The 14,642-nt window shown below is 43.8% G+C and overlaps 1 protein-coding gene across 14 annotated transcripts in view; it reads right to left on the reverse strand.

Moving 5' to 3' along the window:
* Positions 1 to 14,642, reverse strand: part of DLG1 (discs large MAGUK scaffold protein 1) — a 427,573-nt gene that overhangs the window by 188,719 nt on the left and 224,212 nt on the right. For all 14 annotated transcript variants that reach the window (XM_084638865.1, XM_084638863.1, XM_084638875.1 and 11 more), the window contains one exon: positions 12,397 to 12,521. In XM_084638865.1, the coding sequence (XP_084494991.1) occupies positions 12,397 to 12,521 (125 nt within the window). The remainder of the gene's footprint in view (positions 1 to 12,396; positions 12,522 to 14,642) is intronic.

Consider the following 14,642-nt stretch of genomic DNA (forward strand, 5'->3'; position numbering starts at 1 on the left):
GCAAGGATGCTAATGGAAGTGCGGTCATGAGTAAAGTTTAGCCAACCGCTGTGTCTGTAGCTGCCACTTACTTTTGTGATGGCATACTGGTTATGAAGATGTGGACAGAGCATCAGGTGGCTACATGACAAATGTCTTGTTAGCGGATGTACCCTGGCAAGGCTGATGTGGCAGCTTGTGCTCATGTAGAGTGAGCCATGATTCTATCAGGTGTGGGTACTTCAAGCAAGTTGTAGCATTCCAGGATGCACCCCGAGACCCATTTGGAGATTGGTTGAGAGGAGAGGGCTTGACATGTGGACCGTTTGGCAATGGCCACAAAGAGCTTTAGCGATGTTCAAAAGGGTCGAGTACTGTGAAGGTAGAAAGCCAGTGCATGACGGACCTTGTCAGTTGGGGAGATGTGCAGTTTGGGGCAGAAAACAGATAGGTGGATGCACTGGTTCAGGTGGAATTCCCAACATGACCTTTGGGAGGAATTTAGGATGGAACTGAAGGGACACCTTTCCCCTTGTGAAATATAGTGTAGGGGGAGGATCTGCCATCATGACTATCAACTCACTGACCCATCTTGCTGAAGTTATGGCTACCAGGAATGCCACTTTCATCAAGAGGTGGGAGAGGGAGCATGTTGCCAACAGTTCAAAGGGTGGTTTCATGAAGGCGGAGAGGAAGGGATTAAGGTCCCACGCAGGTGTGCGCTTTAGTACTGGTGAAGAGGTGTTGAACAAACCCTTCACGAAGCAAGCAATTGTGAGATGCATAAACACTGAAGTGCCATCCACAGGAGGAAGAAAGGAGCCGACTGCTGCCAGCTGCACCCATATACAGGTGATGGCTGGATGTTTTGAGGTCGAGAAGGTAGTCCAGAACAACTGGTATAGATACGGTATTCAATGAGTGACGGTGAACCCATAGCATGAAGCATCTCCATCTTGTCTGATAGCAATTCTGGTGGATTCTCTCCTGCTCTGAGTAAGGATTCACCACACCAGGATGGAGCATGCATGGTCCACCGTCAATCCCCAGCCAAATACCAGGCTGTGAAGTGAAGTGGCTCCGACTGGGATGCAATAGTCTCCCCTGATCTTGTGTGAGTAGATCTGGGAGTGTATGAAGGCGGATTGGTATATGAGTAGAGAGTTGAAGAAGATCCATGAACCAGAACTGACAGAACTAGAATGGGGCTATGAAGATCACGGTGGCTCTGTCCAGGCAAACTTTGAGGATTACTTGCAGGAAGTGCGGAATGGGAGGGAAAGCGCAGTGGAGGTCTCCTGTCCAGGACAGAAGGAGGGCGTCACCCTGCATGTCCACCCATACTGCACCGCTGGAACAACAGAGGGGCAACTTCTGTTCTCATGAGTGGCAAAGAGGTGCCGTAGTTCTCGAAGAGGCACTGTATCATGGCATTGTGCAACCCCCACTCGTGATTGATATAGAGTCGGCTGAGCACATTGACTAGGGAGTTCTCAATGCGTGGGAGGTACATGGCTTGAAGTATTACATGGTTTTTGATGCACCAGTTCCAGGGGCAGATGAACTTGGAGCAGAGAGAGGAAGGCTTGGGGCCACGCTGCTTGTTGATGTACATGACTTCTGCGATGTTGTTGGAGAGAAGTTGAACATAGACAGATCAAATAAGTGGAAGAAAGGGCCAGCATGGTCAATGGATCACCCGGAGCTCTAGCATATTTATGTGCATCCTGGCCTCCCATGGCATCCACATGTTCTGGGCTGTGTGGTGGTCTACCTGGGCTCCCCAACCCGTGAGGGAGGTGTCAATTGTTAGGGGTGACCTGGGATGTGGGTAGAGTGAAGGGGGTGCCAATTAAGACTTTGGAAGGATTGGTCCATCATGTGAGTGAGACTCTGGGTAATGAGGTCTCTGGTCTGCATATGGTCCATACTGGGTTTGTAGGTGAAAAAGAGCCACACTTGGAGGCAACGCATGTGGAGACGTGCGTGTGGTATCACATATGGCTGAGGAGAGAGAGAGGCAGCAGTGGACCATGGTACCAGGCCTGCAAGGCAGGTCTGTAATGACAGACATCAGTGTTGCGAAGTGGTCTGGTGGGAGGAAAGCTCTTGCTGTGATGGAGTCAAGACATGCCCCAATAAATGGTATTGTCTGTGTAGGTGTAAACATCAACTTGTCCTCGTTGATGCAGATACTGCAGATGCCAACAGTGTGCAATGGACGAGGACTGTGGAGGTTACTTCCTGGTGCGAAAACCCCATGAGGAGCCAGTAGTCAAGATAGGAGTATACAGCAAAGACCTTCGTGAACACTCATGGAGCCACTGCTATACCAAACAGGAGGGTCTAAACCTGGTAATGGTGGTGTCCCACTCAAAAATGGAGAAACTTGTGGTGGGCCAGGTGGATATCTACATGGAAGTAAGCATCCTTCATGTAGAGAGCTGAGAACCAGGCTCCCCAGGGGAGGGATAATCAATGCCGGTATTACCACAAGAAATTTGGATTTCCTGATAAAGCTATTGTGCACCCAAAGGTCTAGAATACGACACTGCCATCTAAGATGCCCTTCTTCGGGATGAGGAAGTACAATGAGTAAAAACCCCGTCTACTGTAGTGATGTGGGACAGGCCCGATGGCCCCCTGGAAAAGCAGACTGCCCACTTCTTGTTGGAGGATGCATTCATGGGAAGGGTCACCAGAGGAAATCCGGGGTGGGGACAATGAGGTGGAAATGAGAGGAATTCTATTGAATATCTTTGATGGATGATCTCCAGTACCAACTGCCATGTGGGAGTAAGAGGGAACTGGAGAGGCATTAACCCTCACCATGTATTATACTCTCAGCTGGGAGCATGAGGGGATACACATGCACAAGGGGGGGGTCAGTGGACACTGCTGAGAAACTCTTCCAGACTCAGAAGCATGGTGCACAGGCACATACATGTGTGAAATACCAATAGGGACCATCACCGGAAGAAGCAGCTTCAGTTTCAAGGTATTTTAATCAGAATGTTTCACAAACTATTTTTTACTTGCAAAAAAATGTGGTCAGCACTTAAAGGAAAGAGTAGCTAACTACTGTTCAGCAAACTAGGAAGCACAGGAGAAAAAGAAGTAGAGTTTTAACCCTTTAACAAAGGGCACTTTAACAAAGAACTTCCTCTGCTTCTGCTGTAAAACGTTTCCCTCCTGCTTTGGCAGGTTAATTAGGTCACTGATGGCTTTGCAGTCCATTTAATGTGCTGCTGGTGCTGTAATGACATTGTACTAAAATAAACAATGTCTAGACATACCTGATATGCCTGGTCTGACTGCCAGCAAGTTCTGGCAGATGTCAGTTGTGCATCAGACAGCAGTCAACAGGTTAACATGGGGCCCTGAATGACATGTATTAAGATTCTAAAACAGCAACCTGCTGCTGTCCTGGGGTGCCCCCTGCCCAGATCCCTTTAGTGGCACAGACCAGCTGCATCTGCCTTGCCCCTCAGATACAGAAAGGCAATGCACTCCAACTACTTCAGGAGAGATTTCTGCAAGCCTACCTTCACAGCATTATTCAAACATGTTTCTGTATGCATGTATACGTACACCTACATGCCTGTGTCCAGATGCCACTCACCCATAGCTCTAACAACATCCCTCTTTCTGCATCACAGCATCCATCCTCTTCATCCTTCCTTCTCTCCAGTGGCTCCATTTCCTCATCCTTACCCCTCTATAGTTTCCACCATATTTCTTCCCCTCCACATCCCAATCTCTACCTTCCTCCTAACAGCACAAATCCAGAACCCACATCCACACCCTCCTCTGCCTATCCCTCACCTCTGACAACATCTACTCCAACCATGGCCTTCTCTCTCACACAAATTCCCGCCACCACCTCCGCCCCTTCGGCGCCACCACTCTTAACCTCATGGCCATCCCTCTCCTTCCCTTCTTAAGCTCCCTCTTTGAAAAGATCTCATCCATGACCTCTTTATCTCTTCCTCCCTTCAAGTTTCCGGCTCCCACAGAGCCCTAGATCCCTTCATCTGACACGGCATCTGCCCTCTGACACACCTCACCAAGATATCACCATGGGCTTCTCTCCCATTCTGATGCTTCAAACCCCACTCCTCCTCCCCCTTCCCATTTTCTCCTTTTTTGAGCATCGCGTCTGACTCTTCTCTCCTCCTCCATGCTGCTGTCACCTACAGTCTACCCCTGGCTCTCTTCCTGTCCTCGGTCTCCCACACTTACTCTAGGTGACTTCAACTTCCATGCTGATGACCCACTGATCCGTTAGCTTACATTTCTTCACCCTCACCTCTTCATTCAACCTGCAGCTCTGGTGCAACACTGCCATTCAACAAAAGGGCCACTTGCTTGACTTGGTCTTATCCAAGCACTGCTCTCTCTCTGAACTCTCTGTTACTGAGTTTCTCCATAGTGACCATCACCTAATCTCTTTCAAAATCACCCACTAGTCCTCACTCATGACATGTCACTCAGTTGTTCTCTGACTTCCATCCTATCAACATTGATGGCTTCTCGTCTGCTCTCAGCCCTGTCCTCCCTTCCCTGTCTTCTACTGATATAGTTGTTGACTCTCCCCATGCTTTGCTCTCCTCCACCCTTAATCGTTTTACCTCTCTCTCCTTCAGCATGTCCTTCAGAGGATCCTTCTAATACCTTCATACTCTATCTTGGTCTCCTTCTCCCTCTATACCTTATATCGGGGTAATCTCATCTGCGAAAATGAATTTGACTACCATTTCTATGTGGATGACTCAGATTTCTCTCTCTCTACTCCAGACCTGTCTCCTTCTGTCTAAATTAAAATCTCAGCTTGTTTCTGTGATATCTCCTAATGGATGCATAGCCATAAGATCAAGCTCAACATGGCTAAAACACAGCTCTTAATCTTCCCTCCTAAATCCAATTTGCCACCTACTGTCTCATTCATTGTGGACAACACCACCACCCTGCCTGTCATCTTCAGCTGAGTTATCCTTCTAGGTTCTCACATCCAGGATATGTCTAAATCTTTCAGAGTCTTTTTGCATAACATCTCTTAAGATACAGTCTTTCCTATCCATCCACACAGATAAAACTTCCATCCAGGCTCTTATCCTCTTGCATCTGAATTACTACCTCATCCTTTTTTTTGGCATTGACAAATGCAATCTTGCTCCTCTAATATCCATTTAGAATGCAGCTGTGAAGATCCTTTTCCTAGATCATCACTTTGAACATGAAACCCCTCTGATTGCATCTAGCTCCTTGTAAACATCCACAAAACTAACTCAACATCCTCCTTAAAACTCTACTCTGTCATAAAGCCTACAAAAACTGTGACAATAGTTAGGATGCTAGTGTGCTCAGACCACAGCCTACCATGCTGACTAGTATCGGCTCATTGTTTACTTGTACACTCCCATTGGTTTGGCTGTATCCATCTGTTGTCTCTTGTTCAATAATTAGATACTTTTGTTCTGACAATGGGGTCCTGGTCATTGACCGGGGCAACCATGTGTCACGATAATACAAATAAATAATAATATGCATAATCAATTCCAGAACTAGATCTGTAAATATATATTAGAAGGAACACAAGTTTATCTTAAAACAGATTTTTGTTTTGCACAGTAATGCTGGCAAATTCTTGAGACTGTTCAGAATTAACAATTCCATAAAGACTTTTAGAAAAACCATTCATTTCAAAATGCTTTTAGCACAATTCTGCATAAATCAGTGAATACTACCTAACTAACGAAGTGCCAACATTTTGACTAGATATAATGAAGCATCTTAAATCTAAGCCTTTAATTTATTAGTGAATCACCTGTCAGAGAATTATTTTCCTTTCACTTCTAAATATTACATCATAAAAATGAGTTTGTATGGAAGACAGAGAGTAACCATACAGATGAACCTGGACTACAAAACTAATAATAATTTATTAGCAAACCTGCCAAAATTGTCCAATTCATTTGATCAAATCTTGTTTGCATGATCCGATGAGTATCTGGGGCAAGACGATATTAAGACTAGTTTGCAAAGAAACATGGAATAGTTAAACCTGAATTCTAGAAAAGGCTGAGCTCCTGGAATAATTACAGAATCACTTCGCCCAATCCCCCCTCCATACTGAGGCAGGACCAAGTAACCCTGGACTAGACCTAATAGCCGTTTGCCCGTCCTGTTCTTCATATTCCAGTGCTGAACTATCTTTACAGTTAGCAAGTTTTTCCTGATATCTAACCTAAACCTTCCTTGCTGCAGGTTAACCCCGTTACTACTTGTCCTACCTTCAGTGGATACGGAAAACAATTGATCACCATCCTCATTATGATAGCCCTTAACATATTTGAAGACAGTTATCAAGTCCCCTCAGTCTTCTTTTCTCAAGACTAAACATGCCAACTTTTTTTTAACCTTTCATCAGAAGTCATGTTTTCTAAATCTTATTATTTTTGTTGGTCTCCTCTGGGCTTTCTCCAATTTGTCAACCTCTTTCTTAAAGTGCGGCACCCAAAACTGGACAGAGTACCTGAGCCTGAAGCCTCACCAGTGCTGAGCAGTGTGGAACAATTACCCCTCATGTCTTACATGTGAGTCTCCTGTTAATACATGCCAAAATTATAAAAGCTTTTTTTGCAACTGCATTACATTGTTGATTCATTGAATTTGTGATCCACTATTGCACAAATGCAAGGAGTATGGGGGGAAAAAGCAGGAAGAATTGTAAGTATTAGTATATAAGCCAAATTATAACTTAATCGGCATCACAGAGCCTTGGTGGGATAAGTCTCATGACTGGAATATTGGCATAGAGGGCTACAGCTTGTTCAGGAAGGACAGGTGCGTAAAAAGAGAGGAGGTGTTGCATAATGCATCAGGAGTATATACACTTGTTCTGAGATCCAGAAAGAGGTAGACCAGTTGAGAGTCTGTGGGTAAAGGGTAAAAAATAGGGGTGATGTTATGGTAGTGGTCTACTATAGACCACCAAATGAGGAAAAGGAGGTGGATGAGGCATTTCTATAACAAATAACAGAAATACCCAGAACACAAGACCTGGTAATAATGGGATACTTAACTAATCAGACATCTGTTGGAAAAGTAAAGTGGCAAAACACAAAATTTCAAATAAGTTCTTGGAATGTATTGGGGACAACTTTTTGCTCCAGAAAGCAGAGGAAGTAACCAGTAGGACAGCCATTTTACACTTGATTCTGAACAACAAGGAGGAATTGTTTGTGAATCTGAAGGTGGAAGGCAAAGTAGGTGAAAGTGATCAGGAAATGACAAATTTCATGATTCTAAGGAAAGGAAGGAGAGAGAGCAGCTTAACAAAAAGGCAGACTTTAACAAACTCTGAGAACTGGTGGGTAAAGACCCATGGGAAGAAAATCTAAAGGAAAAAAGAGTTCAGGAGAGTGGACAGTTTCTCAAGGAGATAATATTAAAGACACAACTGCAAACTATCCCAATGCCAGGGAAAGATAGGAAGAATGGTAAGAGGAGCTCTTTAATGACCTGAAAATCAAAAAGGAATCCTACAAAAAGTAGAAACATGGACAAATTGCGAAGGAGCCATAAAAAAGAACAGCACAAGCATGTAGGAACAAAATCAGAAAGGCTAAGCCACAAAATGAGTTATACCTATCAAGGGATATAAAAGGCAGTAAAAGGAAGTTACTCACCTCATGTAGTAATGATGGTTCTTCAAGATGTGTGTCCCTATGGGTGTTCCATGGTAGGTATGCTTGCGTCCCTGCACTGCTGATCAGCGAACTTCTGTAGTAGTGTCCATTAGGCCCATGCAGGCACTGTCTCCCCTTGTGCGGTGCCACGAGGCTAGCCAGCACATGCGGGATAACCCTCCCCAGTTCCTTCTCTACCGCAGAGTCATTGACAAGAACTCCAAAGTAGAGGGGAGGAGGGTGGGTTTTGGATCACCCACAGGGATACACATCTCGAAGAACCATCATTACTGCACAAGGTGAGTAACTTCCTTGTGGTGCTCCATGGTAGGTGTCTTCTGAGTAGTATCCCTACTGGAAGGCGGGGACTTCAGAGATGGGTCAGTTACAGATGACAGTACTGTGGAGCTGAAGATGGCATTGAGGCACAGTCACCAGTGAGCACACAGCGTTTTGCGAAAGTGTGTACAGACACCTAAATTGCCGCTCTACAGATCTCTGAGATAGGGACATTCTTGAAGAAGACAATGGATGAGGAGATCAACTTCATGGAGTGTGTACGAATAGAATCTGGAGGGGTCATGTTGTGAGCTTGGTAACACCGTCTAATGCTTTTTGAGACCCATTTAGACAGCCTTTAGGCTGATATTGTAGATAACCAGTAACCAGAGTGTAGCCATGGAATCCTTCAGGGTGCAAGGGGAGGCATCAGTCTTCTCCGCAAAGAGCTTTGTGCCCTCAAAGGGGCGGTCCTCAACAGTTGACTGCACCTCTTTTGGAAAACCCAACAGAGAGCCATGACGCTTGTTGCATCACCGTGGAGATGGACCTAGCTGCTTTGTCTGCCGCGTCAAGGGCAGATTGCAGCAGTGCACTACCTGTCCCTCCTATATAATGGCCTTAAATTGGTCATGATGTAACTCTGGCATCCCCTCAGCAGGGCCAGCTCTAGGCACCAGCAAAACAAACAGCTACTTGGGGCAGCACATTCCTAGGGGTGGCATTCCAGCACTGGCCAAGCCGCCCCTAGGAATGTGCCCCCGCCGCCCCAGCTCTGCCTCCACCTGCTCCCCTGAGCATGCCCGCCACCGCTCCGCTTCTCCCCTCTCCCTCCCAGGCTTGCCACGGCGGCACTGGTGGAGCGGAGGTGAGCTGGGGTGGGGAGTGTTACTTCCTGCGCTCCCCCCACCCTCGCTCATCTCCGCTCTACCTGCTCTCCTGAATGCGCTGCCTCTCCCTCACCTGAGAGGCAGGGGGTAGCAGGGGGGAGCCGCAGGAAGCAATGGGGTGGGGGGGGAATGCGGCACACCCAGGGATTTGGGGAAGGGGCGGAGTTGGGGCGGAGCTGGGGGACATGAAAAAAAAGCGGGGGCGGCCAAAAATTTTTTTGCTTGGGGCAGCAAAAATCCTATAGCTGGCCCTGCCCCTCAGTAAAGAAGACTGAGGGGGGATTTGTCAACTGTGTTCAAATATGTAAAGGGCTGGTATAAAGATGTCAGTGATCAATTTTTTCCCATGTCCACTGAAGGTAGGACAAGTAGTAACAGGGTTAACCTACAGCAAGGAAGGGTTAGGTCAGATATTAGGAAAAACTTTCTAACCGTAAATATGGTTACGCACTGGAATATGTTACTATGGGGGGTTATGGAATCCCTGTCACTGGAGGTTTTGAAGAACAGGTTGGACAAACATGTCACAGATGGTCTAATTTACTTGGTCCTGCCACGGGCAAGGTGCTGGACTTGAGTTCTTGAAATCCCTTCCAGCCCTACATTTCTATGATTCTATAACCCCCAGAGTCTTGTCCGCAGCACTAACACGGTATTCTCCATTTGAATTCATTCATCTCCATTTTTCCTTCCTAAGTGTAGTACCTTGTACAGTCCTGTATGGAATTTCATCTTCTTGATTTCAGACCAATTATCCAATTTATCAAAGTCACTTTGAATTCTAATTCTGACCTTCAAAAAGCTTGCAATCCCTCTCAGCTTGGTATCATTCCCAAATTTTATAAGCATACTCTACGCTCCATCATCCAAGTCATTAATGGAATAGTACCAGACCTAGGACAGACACCTATGACACCTTACTAAACATGACCTGACAATCTGATAGCGAACCACTGATAACTAATGATATTTAGTAATGATAATTTGTAAATAGTTTATAATGATAAACATTAAGATTTCAGCTAACTTCTACAAGAAGCATACCACTAGAAAGTGAAGTAAAGAAGTCCAAATGGTGAAATCAAAAATGGAACTAAATTAGTTCTATCTGCAGAACTACACTGTGTAAGTATTATTCACTGACAAAAACCTTCATTAATGCAGTTAAGATTGCCCAGAGTTATCTCATGCCCTTCCAGAAGGTCAAGTTTAGCAAAATTCAAACCTCTGCAAATCAGGAAATACAGAATTAAGGCACATGCCATTGCCACCTTAGTCACTGGAAATGATCTGAATGGACTCCAGGTGCATTCACTGTATTAGGTGTAGCTGTGCCAAATGGTGGAAGCAATAGCTGGAGCAGCTTAACTGTGATATGAGATCTGCAAAGGCCTTCCCCACCTTAACTATAGCTCTCCACATCCATCTGCTGCATAGAGGACTCAGAGAGACATGGTGAGGCCCATTATTCTCAATGAGATGGTCTCAACTGAATGGTTTCAGAGTAACAGCCGTGTTAGTCTGTAGTCGCAAAAAGAAAAGGAGTACTTGTGGCACCTTAGAGACTAACCAATTTATTAGAGCATAAGCTTTCGTGAGCTACAGCTCACTTCCTCAGATCGTGAGGAGCTCACTTCCTCAGATCGTCAGATCGCTGTAGCTCACAAAAGCTTATGCTCTAATAAATTGGTTAGTCTCTAAGGTGCCACAAGTACTCCTTTTCTTTCAACTGAATGGGAACACCTCCTGCAGATGAATGCAACCAGAAACAACAGCTCTGAGATGTGTTAACTGTTCCTTTTATGTCAGTGGGTGTTCCCATCCCCTCTCCCCAGTGCTGGAGAGATTGTGATATGCATCTAGCATGCTCATTCTCAACTCCTCATCCCAGTCTCAGCAGTGAGTTCTCCGTATATTCTCCCACTTTGCAGGTTCTCGGCTCTCCATCCAGAGGTGCAGGGCTTCCCTAGATAGAGCATGGTGAGGTGCTCAGACACCCTTACAGGGACAGGGTCCCTCAAATCCCAGTTCACATGAATTGGAGCAGGGAGAGGGGCTTAGACCCTCAAACACCTGGTTAACAATAGGAGGTGGAGAGTTACACCCACATAGATGAGCAGCCCCCACTCAGCATACACACAAGGAGGCAGGCCCCCCAGATCCCAGCACTCACACAAGGGGTCAGGCAACCCAGATCCTGTCTCACACATATAGGTGGAGGGAAAGGAAACAGCCCCTTCCCCTCTGATCCTAGCAGACACACCGCACACGAGTAGGGAGAAAGCAGGGCTAAGAGAACCCTCTGCCCCTATTCTCCCCAAGTCACCCTGCCATTCACCTGCATGTCCCGCTTCACTCCCAATCTCCGTTCCCAACCTCTCACCTGAGCCTCCCATCCTTCCTTCCCTACCATACATCCCCATTTATCCACCTCCCCATAATCCTTCCTCCCCTCACTGCAGCCTCAAACATCTCTCTCCTCCTCCCCCGCCACCGACTTGTACAACCCCTCATTCTCCTCTCTTCCTAACAAGCATTCAAATTTCTAATTCCTCCATCACTCAAATATTTTGACTATATTCACTCAAAGTCTAAAAAAAATAAAATAAAAGCAGTCAAACAAAAAAAACCCAAAACCACACCCTGACAAAGGCAGATTTTAGTAATATGCCTTCAGACCTTTTCCAGATTCCTGCCTTAGGTGGGACTCAAACTGACACTGGTTGGGTGGATCAGGTTCACAGCTGACTGCTTATCCCCTTCACCTATACAAATGTTGAATGTGTATGGAAGAAAATGTTGGAAAAAATACATAAACCTTAAGAAAAGCTGTTTAATTCAGTGACTGTATCTTGGGAACCCTTGGCAAACTGACCCCAAATTTGGATTACTAACCCCACCCTGTGTCCCAATGAGTTCAGACGCAGGGCATCTGAAGAACTGGTGTAGAAAAGAAAGGTGCCTTTTTACTCCCACTCTCGTAGGCTGGCTTGGGGAGGGTCAGAATTTAGAGATGCTCAAGGTGTGCTCTAAATGGCAAGCTATAGAGGTCCCATGGGGATTTTTGTGTTGGTCCATAATCAGAAGAGTGCTCTGCCTCCTTCTGACATGACTCTTTCCCCAGGGTGTGTGTAGAGTGGATGATAGAGATGGACTCTACATCACCTGTGGATTCCCTGTCAGGCCAGAGCCAGGGTTGAGAATCTGTCCCAATCGCTTCTAGACAAGGGACGCTCTTAAACTAAATACTTACCTGTTGTCAACAGTCCTATTGAATTAAGGAAGACCAAGAAATTGGTACAATATATTTACACCATGTAACAGAAAACTGAATTCACTAAATTAGAGATGTTGGATTATATACAAAACAAATAAACCCTGTTTAATTTACGTAAAAAATTATTTATGTTACTTACTAAATAAACGCTGCATAAATTATAGAGTATTGTTTCTTTTAAATTATACCAGTAGAAGAAAAAATAATAAAACCACATGAAAATGTTTTGTCCTTTCCCTTCTAATAACAGGCACTGCATTCAATAACACAGTTGACATACCGTAATCTTCCATCCTGAGCAGCTGCACCCCCTGCTATGATTTTTGTAATGAAAATACTTGAGTCATCCCCAATGTGTGGGTTGTCCGTACCACCTGCAATGCTAAAGCCAAGCCCTGAATTTCCCTGAAAAATAAATATCACTTAGTTGCATAATTTTCTTTTAAAAATAAGTAGGGTAAAAGCAAATCAGGAAAGAAAACATTTTATGTTTTATCAAACAGATATAATTCCACTCCTAGTGGAATGCTGCTGAGCCTATATTATGTACTAGAGGATAACATTTATTTTTATTATTTTGGAAAAAATGGTGAGAAACTGACATGCCCTTCAAAAATAACTGAGAAACAGTTTCTACTATGGTGTAAACTCCAATTTGTTTATCGCTACAGGAACAAGTCAGATTGTGTCAATGTTCATGTTAACAATAACAACTAATCAATAAAGCTACTGTGGTTTCCTCTTTTGAGGCAAAAGAATCCATCGGTTGAAAAAACGCTCCAAACACACACACTCTCCAGGAACTGGAATGTCGGATTCTGATATTTTGTTGAAATGCTACAAATTATAGACTTTCTTATCCCATAAGCTCTGCAGAAATCACGTGCTCATTGTTTTCAGCAAATACCCTTCTCTCCTCCTGTTATAGTTTCAAAGGGGAAAAAACTATGTGGAAAACATAAAACATGATGAATGTTAAAGTATATGTTTTTAAGCCTGATCTAAATTTACTCTATTTGATTTTAAGTATCAGCTCACTGCTGACTTGCCTATATTACTGTCCTAAACCGTCTGTGGTTCACACTGCAAATTACTGTGCTATAAAGCTACACTGTTAGAGACTTTCTAGAGATGCTTTCCCACCTTGTACAAGTGTCTCAGTCTTACACTAACACAGAAGCTGTTTCAGTATCTGTCTTCTGCCAAGTAGAGTAATCATGGCCACATGGCTGACAGTTTTATAAAGTGGATAAATGAGTGGACTAGACTGAGACTACTTTTGCTTCACTTGTGAACTTAGTCAAACTAGAACAAATATTGCAATTATGCAGCTCAAAGAGATTTTAAAAATTCTCAAATGGAGAGAGAAGAATTAGTTACTGTGGCTACATCATTTGTGTCTCTATAACATGTTTGTTTTTCCAGTCACTGAAGTATTAATATTTTCATTTCATTTCAGATTTATTTTTGAGGTAAAGGAGAAAGTACAAAATCTTTCTATTAATTTTGGATTCTTTTATACGCTATTTTACCCAAAGATATTTGTTGCTCTCTACCCCCACAAATCCTCCCAGGGGACAAAAGGGGAGTAAACAGTTTGCACCACAGATGAAGCTGTGAATTTCCACTATTTCCTTTGCTGTAAATCACCACTCTCCACATCAAGACATCATAATAGAAATACAAATTCTCCTTTCCTCATTAAGATATGAACTGAAATTTATATTCTAGAGCTTGTCAACTTTACTGCTTGAATGAGAAGGGTCCCTGTGGAACACCTCCATTTCTGCTAATTGATTATAAAAGAGGGTAGGTGCATTAACAAAATCTGGGTCTCCCACTCTCTGCTATTTACTGAGTACTACTACTCTGCTAGATTTAGAGTCTGTTTATTTTATTTGTCATTTACAAATAAGCTGCAGGGCTTGTTTGATAATGCTATGGCTCTAAGTGGAATGCAAGCTCATGGAAGGACAATGGAAATTACAACAATGACAAATGAGCTTTATTGTTAAATGGGGAATGCTCAAACTGTTAAGAAAAATCCAGAAATCTTGAGCACAAAAATATCACTGCAGTTGCCATATACACTGCTCGAGTCTAACAGAACCTGGAATGCACATAGATGTAAAAATGCTTGTTTTAACTGCAACATAAGGGTCCATTAGAGCAATGTGTATGAGAACTGTAGCGCCATTTTCATGCTTAAGGTTTTGAGATTTTTTTTTAAGCCATTTGAGTTTTTCACAGTACTCAAATGTCAGAAAATCTCAAAAACAAAATAAAACTAATTTATTTAAATTAACTATATTGCCAGAGCACTGCAACAATACAGAGTCAAATATCACCATTTAATATTACAGATTAGATTTTCAGTCTACAATGTAAACTACAATATACTATACTGTTAATGAATTCTCTGTTATTCTGTTAAAATGTTTATTAGGTAGGTAGATAAGAAAATCAAGTCATGACCTAATATATGTACAGATATCAAAATGTTTGGTTTAACTGCAACATTTAAGG

The sequence above is a fragment of the Lepidochelys olivacea genome (genome assembly GCF_965140295.1).
Source record: "Lepidochelys olivacea isolate rLepOli2 genome assembly, chromosome: 9".
In the NCBI taxonomy this organism is placed as follows: Eukaryota; Metazoa; Chordata; order Testudines; family Cheloniidae; genus Lepidochelys; species Lepidochelys olivacea.